Raw genomic sequence first — 25,069 nt, 5'->3', positions numbered from 1 at the left:
CAATCATTTTTTAATTGTAACTTTTTAATTTTTAAAATTATCTTTAAGTTATTACAACTAAACTGTAGTTTTGATTAGTTTTATAATGATTATTGTTCAATATATATATATATATATATTATACAGTAAAGTTTTCTTTAAATTACCAAAGATAACATCAGCATATTAAAAAAAAGAAGTTTACATCGCTAGAGATAAATTATTTTAAAAGTTAGAAAATCTAATTTAGCTATATATACTTTTTATGAATTAATAAAAATTTGATTATCTTTATTATTACACAAAGAATTTTTCAATTAACTGAAATTAATAATAAATATTATATTATATTTGTTTGATAAAATATCTAAAATATCAGATTTAACAATGACCACTTTTTTTAAAAAAAATCACTTTTTACTATACTTAAATTAGTCGCTTTATAGATTTTATTAGACATTATATACCTAATGTATTTGTTATTAATCCCTATAATGATCTTAATATATTAATTAAATGTACAACTAAATTATACAGCTCTCATTAAGAAACACTAATAACCCTAGTATTTAATTTTAACTATTTTACCTCTTTTTAAACTACCTTAACATATTTCTAAAGGGCACTCACTTATTGTCAATTTATACATTTTCCAACATCTTCTTTGATATCCGAAATTTATTCTCATCTTAACAAATGAATATTATACTATATATCTGTATATTATATTAAATGCAATATGTATACTATCTTATTGTTCTTGTTTAACCATATAGGGTAAATAATTTAACCTTGCTATATAATATTATAATAACTATTGTTTTTTTTATTTTTGTACCTTTAATACTATAACCTAAATGTTGAAACTAATAATATAACAAAGTTTAAATGAATAAAAAAAAAAACATGAATATACACTTAAACTTGAATACAATTTATTTTTATTTAAATCGTTTTAATTGATTTTGATACTGAAAAACTAAAACTATACAATATTAAGGCAGTTTTTTTTTTTTTTTTTAATTAATTAATTTTAAAACAACAATTGAAAATTAATTCAGTGAAAAAAATCAATTTATATTTGATAAAAAAAAAAAAAAAAAAAAAATAGAACAATGTAATATCTTAATATTTCAAATCCAAAATAATTTTGGTTAATGAAAAAGTCAAGTTGTTATCATAATATACGATTAATTATAATAATATTGTTTCATAAAATGTGTTTTCTTTAAAAAGTATATTTTTTAATACCTAAGTAAATAGAAGCAGATTATTTTTGTAATTTAACATGATTTTCTAACGTACTAAACTCATATAATTACTTAATTATAAAACATAGATATATACAAATAATGTATGTGCTAGTTTTTAATTTGAAATTTATATTTGAGTATAATGGTTATAAATCTATTTTTAATTTTATACTTAAGTAAAATACATTATTCCCTACTTAAAAAATCGGGTTTAAAAAAAATATAATTTTTTGTCAAATTTAAAAAGATTAACTTTTTAAAATTTTTTACCAAACATTTTATATATTTCGATATTATGCATGACCTGGCGCTATTTGAGCATTTATAGATTTAAAATATTGAAATTTTCAGTTTTTTATCGACCTCTTTTTTTATTTAATGTATGTAGTTTTTACAGTATGTAGCTTAAAAAGAACAAACATACATGACCACTATTCATTTATACTTATTTTTAACCTAAATTTTGAAAAAAAATGGATGTTTAAACAATAAATAATTATTTTTCTTAAAACGATATTGTAATTAAAAATAAAATGTTTCTTAGAATTTTAATATTTTTGGCTATATGTGAATTAATATTCTGTATATTCAAAGAAAATTTAAAAATATTTAGACTATTTTTAAAATCTTAAAAAATTTAGATGGATTTTTTTTTAAATACATTTTAAATAATATCATATATTATGCCAACGTATTAGTTTATCAAAAAAATAGTACACATTTTATACAATATATAATTTAATATTAGAAATAATTTAACTTATTGGTTATTGATAAAATTAACAACATATTTATTTTTGTCAATGATTAGTGGTTTGAAATTTGAATCATAAGCTTTGATTTATTTTAGTCAATCTATTTTTAAATTAAATTTTGGTTATTTGTTTTTATTTTTACAAAATATGTTACACAAAAACGACATTTAACAGTTATAAATATTGTTATTTAATTGATCATTTGTTCTAATACACACACATATATATATATATATCTTTATATATATATAAACATAAAAATTATCGTATGTGCATATATACGTATGTAAGAGAAACAATAAATTATTCGTAGTTAAATTTTTACAGAAATTTGAACTTAACTTTAAGAATGAGATTTATGAAAATTCTTCTTTTTTTTTTTAAATTTAAGTTTAATAAATTGATTACTTATGCAATTATTATAATATTATTGAAATTAAGCAATCTAAATGATAAATGAGATAAATTATAAAATAAATAAATGAATATAAAGAGATTAATTTTTTTTGTACATGAAAATTTAATAATCTACTGAACGTGTCAAATTATAGTTTGAAGGAAGGATTTTAAGGATTTTCTCGAGTTTTAAATGTTTTAAATTCCAAAAATACAAGTAATGTATTTGGTAAGTAGTTTAAACTATACTTTATTGTTTTAACTCTACATATATTATCTACAACATGGATTGATATGAGTAATGAATGAATAAAAAATATTTGGGTAGTATTTTTTTAACTTTTATTTTTTTTACACACATATACCCAAAAAAGTTCTAGAAATGGAACACTTTAATCATATTATTAAAATAATGTGGCTAACACCCTACCTTTGCCATTGCCACAGCGGGAAACGAATCCCAAATCAATTGCTCCTCTTCTCCTTGGTTGCCCCGTCTCTGTCCCTTGAATATTCTTGAAGCGGTCAAAGTAGACACGCCCATTCCATCACCGACTAAAAACACCACATTTTTCGCTCTTCCCATTTTACCCTCGTAGCTGGCCAACCGTTTTTTTAGCGCGGATCTAGCCTCTTCGTACCAATAGTCGCGACCTAAAAAAATTTTCATCTATAGTAAAATATAATTCAGCTGTTACATACATGAATTAATTTCAAATTGAGTATATTAACGGTACCTATATACTCGAGTTACTGTACTTATTATTTTTTTATCCACAATAAGAACAATGTAACCCTATAATACCATATTTTGAATATTAATATATTATTTTATGATATTTTCTAAATTATCGACTTATTAGTTGGGTCCATAATGTTTTATTTACTACAAGGTGTATATTGATTTATTTATAGTTAATAGATTCATTTAATCTATACAATTTATTCATTTTTTAATTAAAAATCTAAGAAAAATCAAGTTTAGAATGACATATTATTAAATTATTATCTGTAAATTTTACATAATTAATATATTCATAAGTTGTTGATTATTTACATTTAGTGAAAATATTTATAGTTTTATGTCTTTGGAACTTTTAATTACTACTGATGTGTTCAAAGGAAAACATTTTTATTTTGTTAGTCGTAAAATATCGACGATACAATTATAAGGATATCGACTGCCTTGATTATAGCATATTTTTAGTGTTATTCAAATAACCTTAATATATATATATATATATAATATATTATGCCATTATATTTAATAATAATTATATCATTCACAAGCATTTCATTTTTATTTATTAATATCTAGAAGTAAATCGTGTTTCTAATTATTCTTGTGTTATTTTTTTAATACAAAAATATGTAACAATAGTGTACAAGTAAGCAATTATTAATACATTGCAATAAATAAACGTTCACAAATGTGAACAGTTTATTTAGAGATTAAAATAGACCACTATTTTTAAATTTTTCTATTTATGAATTTAGTTAAATTAGTTTCTTTTTAAAATATTTATTATTAATAAATATAACATTATGTTGAAACAAACTGAAAAATATGGGTACGTTTCAGATAAAATATTGTATAAAATACGAAGGTCTAAGCAGATATGTTTTTCTGATTCTGTTTATCGGAAATGTTATATAAACCCTTTATAATTTTATAATCGTTTAGTTATTATAATATGATAAATTATTATTATGACAAATATGTATTCAGTAAATGAAAATAATTATAAAGAAAATCGGAATATTTTTCTAACATTTTCAAGACGATAAAACTTTTTTCTAAGAACGCAATATTATTTATCACGACTAAACGAAAATATATAGGTCTGTTATCTTAAACGAATTTAGCCCCAAGGGAAGTTTTGGCGAATATACAATCGCAATCAATACATAACTGCTTCACGTTAATGGTATGTTGACCAAGTGTAAAACGAAAATAAATAAAAAAAAAAAACGATTTTAAATTAACGAAATAGCAGCCGCGGTGTATACATTATTCGGTTTTTCGGCACATATTTCGATCGTATTACACATTCTGCGTGGTGTAGAATACTGTATTGATATACCTATTGTTTTTTAGCCATTTAAAATAATATCACAGAATGTTTAAATGTATTATTGCACACTGAGAATCGGTATTACGGCATTGTCATAACTATTTTATATAACATGGCATTGCGCGGGTCAATATTTTATATTTGTGTATGATAGCCTAAAACAAAGAACACATAGTGTATAGAGTTCGTTCTATGTCGTAATGTGTTGTAAGAAATGAAAATGAGGTGTTTGAAAACAAAATCGTACCATTTCTTCCGGTTTGTTTACGTGTGATTATTTTATTGCAGTACAGTAACATAATATACTACGGTGTAATACTAATTAATTTAACCAAACGGTGTCGTATATTATTTCCATTTTGAATGATACACTGTATTACAATAAGTGGATAAAATGAAATATGTACAATGTACAATCACTACAATCTGTTACAGGTGTAAAAGATGATTTTGTTTTTTTTATTTCGCGTAAACTTGGAGTGAATTTAAATAAATGTACTAAATATATTTAATTTTATACCAATTATTTTGGGTTAGTTATGATGCACGCCGGTGATAATTAAACGAACAAAATCGGTCCATTAACAAAGAAAATAAATAAAATAAAAACAAACTTTTATTAATTCGGTTTAATCAGAATTTCAACCAAATTATTTTATTTTGTTAACATTGAAAAATGTCAGAATAAATTTATTATTCATCAGACAAGATTAATAATTAAGATTTATTGAATTTTTAAATACCTACCTCACAAACTTAAATAAGAGAATGATTTTAGAGAATTAGAGACAATAACTTACAATATATAAGCTCAGTTTTATAAAATTTTAACGTAGAGTATAGATTTTTGATTTCTAACATTATTTAGTCATAGTCAGTTTAATTAAAATCTTTATATTTCAAAAACAAAATAGTTATTTTATATTTTTATGGATTTTATATTTTATACTTATTATTATATTTTCACAGAAACAAACAGTCATACAAAAAAAAAAAAAAAAAAACAAAAGTCATATAATTTCATTTTTTCCATCAACAGAAAAATTACCAGACACTTTTTGCAGGTCAAATAATATATATTTATACACTTATATACGAGTATATAACACCATAATAACTTAGGAGGAAAATAAAGTCTATCAAATTCATCAAACGGATCAAGAGGGTGATCAAATTAATTTATAACAATTTCACTAACACCAATAAGCAACAACAGTGATATTAACTACAACTAATCTTAACATATTAACAAAAACTTTAATAAAACCAACCAAGTACCAAAGATAGTTCTCCATGATAAGTTAGATAAAAGAAATATAAGAAATAAAAAAATGTGCTGACATGACAATAAATAATTACCTACTAAAAAAAAAAAACGTTTCACTCTCATCACGATGACTATAAAATTATACAATTGTTTATAATACCATACTATAAGTTTATTAAAAATATAATTCACAATATAGTTATGTACATTCAACAAAATTTAGTATTCAATATTGCTATATACCAACTCATAACCACACTGTTAAAGAAATTTAGTATAATATTTTAAGTCCAACTATTAATTATATTATTACAATAATATAATTTAACTACATTAATTTGTACCTGCTATAATATTATAACGGAATTTAACAACCAATCTTATCATATATTAACATATATATACTTACCATGAAATGGTAAATACTCTTTCCCTTTTTATTTACTTAAAAAATTTCTATATATTATGCGATAACCAAACTTTCAGTATCATAAAATTATATAAAAATAATACAAGATCAATACGTCTTTAAAGAAAAAACCCATACGATTCAATTCAAAAATACTGCAAAAATAATTGATTACAAACACTAATCACAATTACGTATTTTTATGAGACACTCATGATATATAACAATTGTTTATTATATTTTTTTAAAACTATGATTATAAAACCACTTGTCATTTTTTTCAAACATGTAAACCGATGTAATTTATTAAATGTTATATATGTTAAATATAATGTTAATTAAATTCACCCTAAAATCGCAGTAAAAAATCAAACTAGCGAGGAATTTGTAATAAATAATAATTACATACATATTTTATGTTTTATAAATATACGCTATAGATATTTACAATATAGTTATAGTACATATTCTAGAATAACGCATAATGCACATTCCACACACATTTACGTACGAACGTTCTGTTTAAAATAATTTATTGATTTTATCTATTGTATTTAAATAATTATCACCCTTTTTATACATTTTTTACAATTTATTTACAAATTAATTATTTTCACACATAAAATAATATAGACAATTAAATACTAATATTATTTTACAAAAATACAAATATAGAGATTTACACTACTACTAAACATAAAACACTCCATTTGTTCATTTGATAACTATATAAATTGGAATAAAGAATGGTACATGGGATCTGATTTGCTTTCATAGAACTCAAACATTTATTAACGATGAAAATTAAGTTGCAGACATTTTACCATATAATAACGTATATAAGAATTCAAGCTCTAAGCTTCCTCAACTAATTCAAGGATATCAGCAATGGATGTATAGTCGTACTAATCGTGCCAAGATTTTACCAAACAATACAATTATTGTACACGCCCGAATCCTTTTCTAAAATACACACGCTTAAAGACTATCGCTTAAAAACTAAACGCTTTGTACATTCGATACACATCAAAATTGAATACTGTTTCTAAAACCATTTATAAGAGCTAATCAAAAATAACATCAAAACAGCATTGTCTCATAATTTACACATCAACATCTACATTGGTTACTATCTTTACTGTGCCTACGAATATACTATGTGCGACTTTAATCGAATTCGTTAGGTTAATCGAAATATCGAGTAAATAATAAATATTCTGTATTTAATTTTCATATATATACGAGTGAAAAGAATAAACCACTACACTCTACAGCTACCTACCTCATCACACAGTTTACAGATTCCCTTCATTAAATATTTTTCTGATATTTTATTTAACTACAATATTTACAAAAAAATGAATGAATTATGTAAATACACCAATAAAAATTACGTCAAAAGAAAATATTATGTAATTTGTGTAGAGTTAGGTATCGTATAGCTAATAAATAATTTATGAATCGTCATTAGTTGCAAAGCAAAATAATACGTTAGTAATTAGATTTTGGAATATTCGCAAAGTATGTATCAAAAAAAAAGGGTTAATTTATGTTTACAATCCTAAGTATTGTTTTTAGAATTAAAAAGACAGTAAACCTCTAGATTACCCAAAACTTCTAGTGAGTTAGGTACTTAAATTTTAATTCCAATGGGACCATGACATGATCAAGGTGAATTAAAGCAGACTAGTATCCAAAACAAAACACAAGTGAGTAATGTATTATTTTTTTTACGTTAAGTCTTACTATAGGTACTATGAATAATGATTATTATATATTTTATGTAATGTTTTATATAAAACAATGTATAAATTAGCAGCACTCTATAGTGTAACTTATTATAATATATAAGCTATATTAGGTTTGAATATGTATTCTAAGAATTTTTTCATTATCTAAAAAATATTCTACAAAGAAAAACATCATACAATTTCTGGCAGAATAATGAATATATATATAAAAAAAAAAAATATAGATCACTTGTTAAGTGAAGGTTTTTATTTATTATATTATAAAAAAAAAAAATAATATTAATTTAAAACTTTTGACAAATTTACATAACTAAAATGTATACTGGGTTACAAATCACAATACTTATTTCACCTATAAAGTGAAATTAATTATTGTATTATTGTTATTTTATACAAACATTGTCTTGATATAATTTATGATCAAGTTAACGATTAGATTTGCAATGGATAATATAGGTATATAAAATAATACAAATGTTTACGAGACAGTTTTTGGCAAATAGAAAATTAATATACATTCAATTACATATAAACTGCATCCATAAATGCCATGTGACGACATTGTACACCAATGGTCTGACCCAAAACCTTTAAACTGTTATTGAAAATGTAATAAACTTTAACGGTTATATAGTGTATATATATATAAAGAATTTTTCAATATAAATATTTATTGTAAAATCTTCAAATAAATAATAATAATAATAATAATGTATTAATTTATGAATTTATAAAATATGATTTTAAAGCCATTAAACCAATAAACAAATTTTCTTTATTTAAAAAAATTAAAAAAAATTGTATTCTTTTAAATTTATAAAAAAAAATTATAAATTTAAAAGAATACATTTGAATAACAATTGATTTTATTGTAACATAATAATAATTTTAACTATTATACCCCAATAATATAAAATCAATTTTTTGCCATTGCACTGATTGTTTATTCTCGATATTTAACCAAAGTTTATCATTATACACGGTAGATAATTTTGCAACTATGCTTGCCCCGTTTTTTCTTCAATAATGTAGTTATATTTAATCTAATTATTGAAATTTTAAATAAAATTAAAAGCATTAAGATCAAGTTCTAAATTAATTGGTATTTTTTGTACTACTTAAGAAGTGTCCTGTAGAAATTAAATACTATTGTTTTTAAAATGAGAACCAACTACCATTTTTAATATAAATTATTAAGCAGATCATTTTACTGAAAACATTAACATAAAATCAAAATTCAAAGGAGTAATTTTTCAGTTATCTATTTATTTTTATGTACGAAAGTTATTAGATCGATGCTCTTGTATTTGGAAGATATAGGTACTATAATAATTTATATGAGCTTATCAGTATTTATAATTTTTATAATATATGATCTAAGTATAATACATATTAGTCCAGTATTACATCTATCAACTTTCTATCAACAAGATTTTAAGAACAATTTTTCTTAGAATCAACATTAATATAACTGAAAAAATTTTCGTATAAATTTTGAATTAGATAAATTAAATTTTTCCAAAAAAATAGTCACTTAATAATTAGCAATAAAAAATTAAATGAAATTTCTCAAGTAACTGTACCTTAGTAATCTTTAAGTATTACAAAAATCTCAATAATATAAAAATTTGAATAAATTTATTACCAAATGAATAATAGGAGTGAGTATAATTGGTGAATCACCATATACATATAAATAAGTAAATAAATATTATAATAGCAGTGTCTAATCTATATAATATATATATATTATACAATAAAACAAATACATACCTAGCTAAGATAAAGGATGTTTATAAAACATTTAATAGACATTAATGAAGATAAAAATTAAATTTTTAATGTACATCATGTATGAGTTTATTATTTTCATTTTTTTTTTGTTTTTATGTCATAAAAGACACTTTTTTTAAGTAGTAAAAATCTTCTGATTATCAATTTCAATTAATTTATTTTATAGAGTTAATTTATTATGTATGGTACTTTTAAAAGATGAATATTAAAAAAAAAAATATGAAGATTATTTGTTAACATTTTTAAGATTTTTTTAAAATAATTGGTTGGTAGTTTTGGTTACCAAAAAGTAAGAGCATTTTCATTAATAACTGTTTTTCAACGTAACAATGATTTATTATTGCATTTACATTTAACAGTAATCCATTACAGTTTGTAAACTCGATGACGAGTTACACTCAATTTCTACGATACAGCGGAGCGAATACTAACTTTTCTTCTTTTTTAGGTTCTGAGAGAAGCAGTAGATGCATTGATTTTACAATAATGTGTGTTTTTGTTTTTATGCATCTATCATCACTTTTTGGGGGTGTAAAAATACTTTGATTTTAAACTTTGAGGGTGGTTTCTGATAAAAAATTGAATCTATTTAGTACTTTGGGGATTAAAAGTAAAAATATCTCAGTATTTTCTTAATAATTGGAGAAAAACAAAAAAAAAGTTAAGGAAAACAAAATTGATTTCTTTATTTTTTATTTTTCAACCAAAAACGAATAACTATAAATAAACTTGCAATTTTTACTTAGAATATATATATATATATATATCAATTTGTTATTAAAAACATTTTCAATTTCAGTTTTTACAAAGTTTGTTTAACTTACAATAAATGAATTTCGAGATTATTGAGATTTTATTACTATTAATACTACTATTATGTGTTTTGTCATAAAACATTTATTTTTGATTAAAATAGAAAATAAATTATATTCATTGTTTGGCACACTTTTGAAATCGAGTAGATTTTCATCTTTGGCTAATTACATTAGAAGTATATAGTTAAAAACAGATTTAATTATTATTCATTATTAAACCTTATTCAAACGTTAGTTATTACGATTTTTCATAATAATATCTGTTCTATACTCATTTTCAATTTATTTTACTGCTACAATTAACCTATTAAAATATATCAAAATAGCTAATATCTACCATGAAATATAAAATGATAATCTTATTTACTATGTAAATTTTAGTTTATATTATATTCGCTGTATATTTAGTAAATAACAAAAAAAAAAATATATATGGTTAGCAATCACTTATTAGAAATAATAATTATAATTAATGACGTTATGTTTGAAAATGTTTTTATAATACATAATACTAAAAAATATTAAGTATTATTTAAAAAATAAAAAAAAATATACGCACATTACATTCAAAACTTTTTAATTAGTTGATATGTTTGAAAACTTAAAAAAAGATTGCATACTGTTTAGATGTTTTTAAAAAAACTGTTTTCTATATAAAAGAAACAAGTTATTTCATTTTACAGTATATTGTTATAAACTTTAAATATAAAATAAAATGAAATAAAATATTGTTGAATTACTTAATGTTATATAATCATGTTAAGAGCTAACAAAAAATATCAGAGTATAAAAAAAAAAATCATTATTTTAACACAATCATATAGTGAATTAAAAATATAACTCATTAGTTATTAATATTAAATTTCTTTGTTAAATAAAAACGGGCCATATGTTTGTCATTTTCAATAATAGAAATGTATATTAAAACCTAATTCGTAAGTTTTAACTCATATCATTAAGTATATATATATATATATATATATATATTAATATTTACACAATCAGTAATAAAGAAGATTCACTTTAATTTATATATAAAATAAATTTTTAACTATACATATTTATTATTAAAAAAGTAATTATTTTGTTCATATTATGAATGGAATTTTTGCTCAATTTAATCTAATTACTAGAAAGAAGATAAATAATGCAAATTTGGTTCATGTTGCAATAGTCATTTTTGCTATTAATAATAAGTCAATAAATTACATATTTTTATTATATGTTGAATATGTATATATTTTTACATTTAAACCAACACTTGGGTATCATACCAATTTTTTTTCTCTAAAAATTGTATTTAATAAGGTACTATAAGTGATTAAAAGAAAAATACGCATATTACATATTTAAAAATAATCAAGAAAAAATAAAATGCTATGAAAAAATCTTAATATTCGAAACCTGTTATTAACAGAATATATATATATATTTAATAATAGTACCTAATTAAAAAATGACTAAACTTGAGTTTTTCAATATGTATTTTTTTTTTTTTTGTAAACGTACATACATATTTGATATTCGTATAATAAATTTTTCAATTTCTAGAATCTAAGCAGGTTAAAAACGTTATTAATTTTTAATAATATGTGTTTTTATTTTGATGCATATATACACGTAAATATTCAAATGATTGCTTTAGTTTTCAACTATGAAAGTGATTTTGAATATAAAATCGGATTTAGTTTGTATTTTAAAGAACTTAAAATTTAAAATTCTCAGCATTTTGCAAAATAACAAAAAAGAAAAAATGTTTGGTATAAATCGAAAAAAAAAAATTTTATCAAATATTTATACAATCATTTTTTATGTATAAAATAATTTAAGCGATTCAACTATTTTGAGCTATTCACCGAAATTTTAAATTTTCGATTTTTTTTTTTTAGTTTTTTTTTTTAAATGTCGATAAAAATTATTTTTTTGATAAAAATACTTGGAAACTTAATACAAGGTTATATAAATACGGCTTTTTTCACCAACTAAAAAAAAATATAAAAATGTATAGATACAATATATTTTTATACAAATTTAAATTTTGAATTTCAACGAAATTCATGAAAAATATATAATAAAAATAAATAATATAATATTATAGTAGTTTAAATTTTTAAAGAATTGTATAAGTTATTCAATTGTTATAAACCACTAATATCTAATATTTATATTAATTATTTATATATACATACATTGTGTATTATATAAGTATCTAATTGAAGTTCAATAGCATGAAAAAGATAATCTAATAATAGTAACTAAATTAAAATAAAATTATATAACTCCCTAAATAAATTCGTTTAATACCCATCAAGTGAAATTCGATTAATTTCCTAGCGATTATTAATATTCCAATCCCTTCATTCATGAAACAACAAATCCAATAGATTATTATAACACATATATCCCGTTAAACTGTATTTATATTACAAAATATAATATATACATAAGTTTTATTAAATCAAAACATGATGTAGATATAATATTTACTGATTTTTCAGCTTACTATTTAAATCGTAATAATATATTTCAGAAAATAATAACCAATAAATAAACATATATTACGTACTTTCAAAACAAAAATTAATCTTTATAAATGTGATTTGTATTCTAGAGCTCAAAATATTACCTACTGAAAAGTTAGTATAACCATTAATTAAAAAGTGTTTAAAGCTTAAAATATATACGTATGTTTACTTATTTATAATTTTATATGATAACACTAATTATTGAAATTTATAAAATTATTTAAGAAATAATAGTTTTAAATAATCATCTAGCATATAATTGTCATAATATTTTTAATTAAAATATAAAAACTAAATTAATTAGTATTATTATTTTTTTGGGTACGGCTTCTGTGTTGTAAGATATAAAACATAAGTAGTTGTTTTAATTATAAAGTACTTATTTTAAACAATTTTATATACATTTAGAATGTGTCTATAGTTTATTATAAATTTATTGATTAATTTAACTTAATAATATTTTTACTAGTAATCTGCAAAAATATTAATAAATATTGAGATAAATAAATAATATTTACTATTGATAATTATTCATACTTTTTTAGTTACTATAAAGTAAGTATAAATTATGCAATAGAACTGTTTTAAGTGAAAGAAAATTCACTGTAATTGTGTAGTACTAAAATCAACAAAACTTCTTTAATATTAAATTTATAAATATTATAATAATATTTTTTGATATCACGAAAACGCAAAAAAAACATTAATTAATGTGATTATTTTTGAAAAAGATTTTTTTTTAAATATTTAACTTTATTTTAATTGCATTGCCTTATGATCACTAAATTATCATTAACAAATAAATTAATTAAATGAAGCACGTATTCCACTTAAAAGACATACAATAGTTAATCCGATAATATAACTGTTTTAATATATTTTCTACATATATAGTCTATAATGTATTTTTGGTTCTTAAAGAAGTGGTGAATATATTTTTAAATGTGATTCGCTAATAAAATTAGTAGATGAAAATCAATTTATCTGGTATTTTGGTTTTTATAATTTATAAGTATGGTTGAAATTTTTGAAATTTTGATATTTAATGATATCGTTTTTTATTTTATATATTATTTATTATACAAATAATTTTAATAAAAAAATATTATAATATTACAATATATTTTTTTTATTATTAAAATATCAAGCAAATAAATTATTATAGATAAAATTTATATTATATTTAAAATAATTAATAAGATAATATAATGATTAAACAATTTTAAACCAGAAAATTATGAACAACAACAGTAGTTAACTGTTTTAATTATTTATATCTACCTTGTACATAATTTGAATGTTCAATACGACAATTGTTTAATTTCATTTTCATCAATGTTGATAAAAAATAAAACAAATAAAATACAGTTTATTAACCAGGTAATTCCGAAGTTGTTTGTTTATTATACTGATACAAGACAATAAAAACATAATTTAACAAGCATAATAATATAATTATTAAAATAACTTTGAAAAACCTGAACAGTTACTATTTACATATAAATAAGTCTTACAACGACTTTAGGGCTAGTTTTACAACTGACCACTGATCAATGTAGTTATAGCTCTTAAAATATATCTTTCAAATAGTCAGAGTTTTACTCGACGAGGTTTATAATACTTGTGCCATACCTAGGTTTTAATTTTGGATTTCTAAATAAGTCTTAAGAACGATTTTTAATTTTATAAATTAAATTAAAATTAAATCGGTTCGATATGAAATTGTATATGTCAAATGAAAACTACAGTCATGTATTTAACTGTATTATAAGTGGTGATAAACAATAATGCATCCATAAACCAAAAATTTTTTATAGTAACAATCATTCAATAATAATCGTTAATACTTATTATTACTTTCTATGTACAATAAATTTCAATAAATATTAATCACTTTAAAACATCCTTAATCCATATCCTAATAAGACCGAAAATGAATACTAATATATTATTATCATGTAAGACTTAGATATATTATTTTAAATAATGAACATAGTCGAAAATGTATTAAATAGTAACAAAAAGTTAATTTCTACATTGTTACCAATACTGTCTCAAAAATTATGTGTTAATGGAAATTTGTTGGATCTATAAAAATGGACTAAGATGTTCAAAAGTTTCTAGTATGTTGTTTTGTACATTTTCTTCTTATTTTTTTATTATTATAAGAAAAACTCTGAGATAACTAGTACAAAAACTAAATAAGTTTTTCGAATTCGAAACCCGCTTTCCATAACCACAATGACCAGAGTAATTTACTAGCAAACAAAAGTTCCTTACCGGAACCAATAAAAGCGACGTGCAAACGTAAACGATATTTTAAGAAGTTATTTCCTGTTTTTAAATTCAATGTCCGTTCATTTTTTTTTCAATACACAACTAATATTCCACTTCCACAATTTATCTGACACAAACAATATTATACATAATGTATAATACCATGTACCTGAATTCTTAAAAATGTTGTACAATAAGTGAACACAACTAAATTTTTAACACTTAATTTTTCAGTATAGCTCGAAAAAAAGCCATATTTTATTTTTGTAAGCAATTGGTGCTGAAATTTTTACATGACATAATTCAATAAATATATTATTGTTTAAAATATAATACTATAAATGTGTACAATTAAAATAAAATATGTTTTTATATTTTCATTATTAATTTAAAATATATTATAATTACACTTTCATTAGTTATTTTGAAAATATTCTATTAGATATTGAAAAAAGTACTAATTGTAATATTCAATTATATTATTTTATTACACTATCTTCCCCAAGAGCTAATATACAGTGATATAATAAGCTTTTAAATTTTTATAAATCTATAAATAGACTTATATAATTTGTATAGTTCGGTAAAATCAAAAAATAGACTTTTAAAAAATATTATTAAAGCTATAACTAACTGTCGATATTTTTGATGATATATCATATTAATAGCTATATTACTTTAAATACTAAAACTAATCTAATAATACTATTTTTTTTAGATTAATATCTAAAACATACATTTAATCATATATAAAAATCATTCATGGTATAAAATATTATTGAAATATACAATATATACTTACAAAAAAAAACTATCAATTCATAATATATATGCCCGGTAATCATAATAATATTTTCTTTAGTAAAAACTATTTTTGATTCTAATAATTAAAAAATTGCATTATTTAATCTTAAAATAATAAGAAATAATCAATAAACAAAATGTATTTTAATATCATGTATTGTTAAAAAAATGTATGCGTTTTTTCTAGAGTATATATTTTTTTATGTAAATAAATAAATATAATATAGTTAAACAATGTAAATGCAGATGTATAAGTATATATTAATATATATGTCTAAATAATAATGTTCAAATACAAAAATATAATATGTTTACTAGGTATAGATTTTAAGTATTTAGTGAAGATAGTAGTCATATAACCTTACAAAATTATTGTAAACTTCATTCACAGGAAGGAAAATGGTTGCGGGAAAAGTCACAGGAAACCCTAAAAGATTCTATTCTAAGAAGATCTGAAGCGCCAATAGACTTATTTAAAATGGATTTAATAAACTGTTAGTCAGATTAAATGCATCGTGAAGAGCGATTTTATACATTTATAGAACTTCATATATATATATAAATATTTGTGATGAGTAGCTATAACATTAGAGCTATATGATAAAAATACAATATGAATTTTTTTAAGGCAACATTTTGCCAGGAAAGGATATCATATAACTGTATAATTTTATAATAGAAGTCTAACAAATTTATAGTACAAAATACGAACATAGTTGGTTGAATTAAAATGAATGGTGTTAGTGTTACAATTAATGCAACTTAGGATTATCAATGCATTATTTACGGGATTTTAATGTGGCGTACACAAGAATGAGATAATAGGTAGTTTATCCAAAATGTTGAGACAAATATTGTAGAAATTAAAAATTATTCAAAGAAGAATAAATCAAAGGTAGACGATAAATAAACTATAGTCAATTTTTTGAAAAATAGTTAAAAATTATCATTTATAAGTGCATTCAGATTTAAATATTTTAGTTTTTAAATATCTCGTTATCATATATACGCAAGTTCAAATCAGAATGTGTTCTTGCAATTTATGAAAAATCGTAAAAATTCACATTAGGTATAATATGTTATAGTTACCTAATAATTGTAAATAATCCGCTCTAAACAGCAATATTTAAAGTATAAAAATCAAATTGATACATAAAAAATCTGATTGTAAAATAAAACTTTTGATTTCAAAGGACTTATTAATTCGTCAAATTGTTGAACAAAAGGAACAAACCAGTTACCCAAAAATTAATAGATAAGTTACAAAACGATAAAACAAATAACCTATAGTTAATGATTTCCTAAAACAATTTCTTAATTTCATTATTTATAAATATTAAGTTTGTGCCACAATTGAAACACAATATTAAATTTAAACTATTAAAAAAAGTAAAAAAATTAAAAATGAATGGTGCTTGATTTAAGATTGTTTTTTTCTTATTTTTCAAAATTACATAATTGAAGTATAAATAGTATTGAATTCTCTGTATGAAACACTTTGTTTTAACGGCCTGAAAAAAATCGCTCTAAAATCATAATCGATAAGTTAAGAAAGTATACCCGCACGCTTAAATTATTTGAGTTAGTATGTTTTTGTATACTGGTCAATATTAAATATTGCATAACGAAAATTTCTTTAAAGTTTTAAAATTGTTAATTAAAATTTAACAGAATTTAATTTAATTTCAAATTAAATACTTTTATTGTTTACTGCAATTTGTTTTTAAATTAATATTCAAACACAATTTTAATTTTAATTAAAAATTGAATGCTGCAAATATATACACAACTAATTCCTAATGCATAATGATACAAATAATACTCAAGTGACATTTAATTTGTTTATTTATGGGTAATTAATTATTATAACATCGTGATTTATTTCCAATGTTATTTATCATTTTTAATCATCAAAGACTAAAATAACGCATGAAAAACTCTATTCTTCCCTTATAATATCAAGCTATAAGATTAATTGAGTTATTCATCAAATCAAATTCATTCGTGCTCATTGTGCAATAATTAGTATAGCAGTTAAACTCCAATCAATACCATGATAATCACAATTATTTATATTGTGTTTTTTGTAAAGGTATATAAGAAAAATGTTATTACAATATCTAACAATGAATTCGTTTTTACTTCTGTCTCATAACATTATTATATAAATATTATAGTACATTCGTCTTAGGAGTTATAAATAGATGTTAGATATTACCAATTTTTTTTTTTTTTTTTAATTACCTATAAAATTTATAATTAATAATTTTTTTACTTGTTTATAATCTTAAAAACATTGATACAAAATCCCTTATAAGTAGTTTATATTAGAATCAAAAAATTAAAAATAAATTAATTTAATTTTTTTACAGAGAGTTGAGGTTTTCTAATTTTAGAAAAAAATTTGATATTTTGCTGAAGAATGACGATTTAATGATGATTTTGGTTTTTTTTTTTTTATATAAATATGTTTATAAAATCTCTAAACTAAGTTCATTACAAAATGGTATTTAATAATTTTAACCATTCAAAATGTTATGTCACTATAATAACATAACTTATCCCATAAATTAATAACATTGAAATATTAGAATGACACATTAAATACTTAAGAAACTATTTCAAACATTAAAATAAAAATATAAAATGACGTTGTTTCTCACTATTTTAAGAAAAATTCAAGTAAAATATGAAATATACAAACAAAATTAGCGGAATTGCACTAATTTTGGAATGTGTTCTATTATAGAATAATCATAAATTTTTTTTATTTCAGCCTTGTGAATCCAAATTAAATATTAAAAATTAGTTGGAAATAAATTAGAATCCATTTGTAAACATTTAGATTTTTGATAAAAAAAAAAAAAAAAAAAAAATAAACAATATCCATCCAATAACGGTAAAACAAAAATCTTTTATGTGACTATAAATTCAAAATTCGAAATTTTAAATATCATTAATGAGTAACTTAAAAGGCTTAGAAATTAATAATTATTATCATCAATATGACCAATCTTATTACCATAGCCTAATATGAGATTTACAAATAATAGTATTTATTATAATTATATTGTACAAGATATTCCTAATGATTTAAGATAAGAAAAATAGCGATTTTCTAACTGAAATATATTTAATTGGAATTCACACTGATATGCTGGAAAGACTAACTAATTATTAGTAAACAAACGTGACTATAGTACCAATAATTCAAACGAAATTAAAAAAAGTGGTTCAACTATCTACAGTAACAAATGGAAAAGAGTTTATAACCACATATTTATATACACCAGAAAGTGAACTTATAAACAACATTTTGTTAACCCAAATTAAGTTTTACACTCTGGAAAAATTTAATATTTCTAGTATATTAATAAAAAAAAAAAAAATTATAGGATTTGAACCATTGGTGTTTTTTCTTTATCACCTAGTCAAGAAAAATGGTAGAATTTTTTAATAAGGTAGATTAAATTTTCACAGTAGGTCATATACAGTTAAATTTTTATTAGATTAAAATCATTTGAGTTTTAGTACAAGAAATCAAGTTAAATTAATTTTAATTAATACATATTCATTAATTATGCGCGTAGGTAGACCAAAAAGACAAAATCATTTTTTTTCTTATTAAAAACAAATAGAACTAAGATTGTGAATTAAGTTTGGATTGATTGTTATTTTTATTTTTATCTATTGTTAAAATAACTTATCTTATTCAATAATTGTTTAAAACAGGTCTGGACAACTTATAATAAATAAAGAAAAAATATAAAACTAACTCTCACTATCGCAAACCATAATATTTTGGTTGGTAGTCATTAGCAGAATCTTTAAAACATAATATTATTCAATAAAATATCATAAAAGTGTCATAGTTATAAACATAGAATATAGGATTATTAGTAGTGGGCAGATGGGAAATTATTTTCCACTAGCAATAATAAATAAATGTGGGGTATTATCATTCTATAGAAAACAATAATATTATGAAATAAAAAATTTTCTGAATATATTAAAATCTATTTTTTCACTAGACTGTAATTAATATATACGAATTAATTAAAGTACCCGAAGGTTTTTTTCAATATATAATAATAGTTCAAACCAATTTGTGTATAATACGATTAATTTTTAAAGATTTGAATTTGAAAGAATTGTGAATATAACAATTGTATAATAATTAAATAAACTTAATTAATTTGAAATGTATTATAAAATTGTATTTTTTTATTTATAAATAAATATTTAACAAATAAATAAAAAAAAAAATGTGCAAAACTTAAATCTCTATATCTTTACTTTATACGTTATATGTACACCGTGTACTTATGAAATTTATAATTTTCATAGTCACTTTTGTTCAATATAATTTTCTTAAAAATGTGTTTAATCATTTTTTATATTTCTTACTAAACTATTATTATATACTAAACTTATATAATTTAGTTAAAATAAAAATGCAAACATTGAGAAATAGTTTTTTATTGTTAAAAAAAAAAAAAAAAACAATAAATTAAAGTGTATAATGGTTTAATAATTTATATTTTTTTCACTATGTATTAAATTCGGTGAAAATTTAAATTATTATCTACAAAAATAAAAATACATTAAATACATAATATTTTAATTGTTAAAAAGGTATCTAGTAATTAGGTCGGACGTGTTAATGGAAAATGCTTGTTAACACTGTACTAACACTATATTGTTTGAAGAGAACGGAGTGAATATAATGTTTTCCGGTTGACAACGTGCCATAGAATTTCTACAGTATCGACGATCCTAAATTCTTACTTTGCAATATATGAGACAGTTTTGCCGTACAAGGGTGTAGTTAGAAATTTACAATAAACAGATAAACGATATTTCTATACAATTAGAATTTTTTATTTTATTATTATTAATATTATTATTGAATAAAAATATATATTTATCTATTCGTATATGTTTAATGAAAATGTTCATTAATTAAACGTATATTAAATCATCGATGATGTATCATTTTACGTTTATACACATCAAGATTAGTATACAGTTGTTGATCATAATTTGATTTAAAAAAATAAAAATTATCAACAGTATTCAACAGAAACTTTATGGAACATGAGTTGCCAATAGAATTTAATAGTAATAAATATATATTATTTATTAAAACGTAATTTGTGAAAAATATTAAATATGTATTATCACATATTATTTTATTATAATAATCAAACTAACGAGTAAAATCAATTGACATAATAATAAATCTATACATAAATACGATACCTATGAGTTGACGCTCTATGGGACTTAGCCGACAACAACAATCGTCGTCACATTAAGGGTAGCAGTCATGTATCATATCATACTAAAACATTGGACGGTGAATTATAGATACTAAAATAAATAATGTACTGCAAAAGTCGTTTATCTAAGATACAGGAAAATAGGCCATTGTGATTAATAGACATAATAAACTCAAATGCAAAAATAAAAATTGTGTAGTAGGTATGCATATGTGCTTTTATGCGGAAAAATGATCACATCTCATTTGTATTACACACCTAGTCGTGTGTACATCCTTCACGTAATTTTGGATAAACATTTTTAAGTTAATCTCATGATACTTTGGTAATGACCGAATTTTATTTTCCACTGATTGCAAATAATCAAGAACATTATATTTATATTTTTTACATTCATCTAAATTTTAAATTCAAACAGTTAAATGATCAAAATATAATTTTACTTACCAAGGTTTTAAATAATACATGCTATTTTTGCTGAAGAATCTGCTTCTTTATCGAAAACTATCATAATTATCTACATTTTATTTATTTAATTCAATGATGCGACTAAACTATGTTTTTCTTAGTCATTAAAGATAAAAATGTCATTTCTCGTACGGTCATTATAAGAACGTTATAAAACCTATATAAATTGACATATTATTAAGTAATATAGGAATTTTCTTGGAACTTTCAATTTTAGATCATTAAACCTGGTTTGTCACTAAAACTGGTATCATAAATGATTTTCACTAAATATATGTTCTATAATAAATCATTAACAAATTATAATTATTTTAGTATTATATTCCATATATTATACAATTATCAAAATAAAAATTATCACTAAAAAATATCAAAAATATATTATTTCAATTACTACATTTATTAGTTTTTAAAAAATCACTATTGCTTGGTACTTAATTATGCACAAATAAAATTTTTTTTATTTTTAATCATTAAATAACAGTATATTATGATATATTATTGATTGCAGTCAATTTTTTTTTTTTTTTTTGTAAATATAATTTGATTTTTTTTTTAAAATGTTATTTTTATTTTTAGACATAATAGATACTATTTTGTAGTTAACATTTCAAGATTCATAAATTTCAAGAAATTGTATACAATCAATAAATTCATCTCATCTGTTGATCATAAAATTCAATATATATTTTACATTAGGCACAATAGAATTTTGAGTTATCAATTCTCAATAAAATTCTGTATATTTTTACAGTAAAATAAATCTTTATGATTTCAAATTCGGAAAAAAAATTTCAAGCTCTTATCCAATTGTTAGCAATCTAATAATAATAATATTATTTTAAAATAGATTCTTATTTACTACATTGATTTTATTTTAAACAATTATTTGAAAATACTAAGCAATTATTTTGAAATTTACTATTTTATTTACAGTTAAAATAATTTTAGTTTTAATTTTTTGTCAACTAACGAGTATATCATGTTATTATAACAAAATGTATAATTAAAACTCGTTCATTTATCATTTAATTTAATTTTCTCACTTTTCAGATGTTGATTGTCTCAAATTCTCGTTATTACTTTCAACCTGTTATATGAAATTAAAACTGTAAGCTTCATTTTACCGGAAATTATTGTTCAATTTAAATACAAAATATGACCATAACATTAATAACACTTCAAAAATGCCATTTTATAGTGACATTATTATACAGGGTTGGGCAGTGGGATGATATCTATTCAAACATTTTAATTGATCTAAATATATATTATCATTTACAATACGTCAAATCTAAAAAAAAAAATTACTTACTCATACAGGCGGATTAGGTTTTTTTTTTGCAAAACAGTTCATCGAAATCTATCATGTTCCAATGACTAACACTTTTTTTAAATTATTTTATTTCAGTATTTAAATACACATTTTTTTTTTTTTTTGTTTAACATATTGAAAATTAAAACCAACAGAATATTTTTGCAACTAGCTCAATATGCCCAGCTGAGTCACAGATTTATCATTTTCCAAAGTTTTAATAAAATGGTAATAATAAAACATCGTCACGAGTATGTTTAGAACATTCACACTAGATTAACTTTGTATTTCTTGTTTTGTTTTTTTTCATTTTAGTTAGATATGTCTATATTTTATAATACACTATTCTTTAATTACAAATTTCATAATTTATAATATAAATATTTAGATTTTGCTTAAAAGATAATTTTTCAAGTATTCACTAAATTATACTATCTATGAAGTACATCTAGATGGTATTTCAAAAAAAATATTATTCAATTTTTACTGTTTATTTTAATAAATATTTTAAACAACTGTGGCACTATAATTATAATTGTTAGTTCAGTAAAAGTTTATAAATTAACATAAAAATATTTGTAGTAGATTATAAATATAAAATAAATACAGACCGAAGTTAATGCACAGATATTATTTGTAAAGAATGTAAGAAACAAAATACGAAAAACACTGTGTGTGCAAGAAGATAGATGATCCAGTTCAATATATTTCTTCTAAAAGGAAGATTCTACGACGGCCTCTGAAACTATGCTATGCTTGTAAAATGATGTAGTTAATGACTATGTTTATACGTAATATAGAATAGTGTGATTTTATTTTATTATTTTAATAGCATGAGTATATTATCTCATTTTGCTACTTAATAGTATTCTATATTTAATATACACATATTTTTGGTTATTCTATAGCTATATGTATTCATAATTAGCGTTTATCATTTTCAGGTGTTAATTTTTAACTAAATTTAATTTAAGTTATTAAGTTTTTGATGTACTTCGTTCAGTTACGTATTGTATTGGTCTACTAAAATGTTGTAATAATATAGAACTCAATACTATCATATAGACATATTAAATTAAAATCTAAATTTTGTAAACACGCAATATTTTCTCTAAAAAGATATATTTTAATTACAGAATCTCCAATCTATTTTCTACAAATATTTCTCTATATCTCTAAAAATTGTACCAAAAATAAACCTTAGCTTACATTTGTTTGTAAGCAACCAATTTGAACCTTGTTCTTATATATTTTATCTGCTATAAAATATTAATAAACGGCGTTTCAACTTACTAAAAATTTTAAGAAGTGAAATAAATATTTCCAATATAAAAAATTTTTATTTTTAAAAATAAAAATCACATCACAATGGCCTAAAACCGTATTTTTCTTATATATATATAAGACAATTTTATACTACTTACGGTCTAAAATAATAATTAACACAGAGAGGTATAAACCAACAGAGTCGTATATTAGTGATAATTGCGTAAAGTGTCTAACTTCACATCCACAAATAACTAACGTGGCTGGGAACCTAGTTACTATATTAGTTATCCAGGGAAGGTTTTCTGTCCTTATGGATAAATTTTCCAGTCTGGGGGTTAGAACACGGTATGTGGGATCTTATCAATAAATAAAAATTTTGGTTTATAAATCTCTGTTCAAATATTTTGGTTTGTACTTAACAAATGTAGATTTATAAACAATCCGTGTTGTGAGTTCATGTTTTGTGAGTTCGTGTTTGCTGGTCAGTCTCGAACTCCTTTCGATAAACAGCGTATTATACAGACCTCACAATCATTAACAATGTTTATCTCAGCATAAATATCCCACTAGCCTCTACAATTGACACATACATATGTCATGTAACAATAATATATATTATTGTTACAAACTTAACT

At 21.2% G+C, this 25,069-nt stretch overlaps 1 protein-coding gene across 3 annotated transcripts in view; it reads right to left on the bottom strand.

The window, feature by feature from the left end:
- The window catches only part of LOC112599310 (alkaline phosphatase-like), a 222,125-nt gene that overhangs the window by 173,731 nt on the left and 23,325 nt on the right, over positions 1 to 25,069 (bottom strand). For all 3 annotated transcript variants that reach the window (XM_025346157.1, XM_025346165.1, XM_025346173.1), the window contains one exon: positions 2,814 to 3,037. In XM_025346157.1, the coding sequence (XP_025201942.1) occupies positions 2,814 to 3,037 (224 nt within the window). The remainder of the gene's footprint in view (positions 1 to 2,813; positions 3,038 to 25,069) is intronic.

This window comes from Melanaphis sacchari, unplaced genomic scaffold (genome assembly GCF_002803265.2).
Source record: "Melanaphis sacchari strain LSU unplaced genomic scaffold, SCAv2.0 Contig0_pilon_pilon, whole genome shotgun sequence".
Taxonomy (NCBI): domain Eukaryota; kingdom Metazoa; phylum Arthropoda; class Insecta; order Hemiptera; family Aphididae; genus Melanaphis; species Melanaphis sacchari.
Note: the sequence above shows the minus strand (reverse complement) of the source record. Positions and strands in the feature narration are given on the sequence as shown.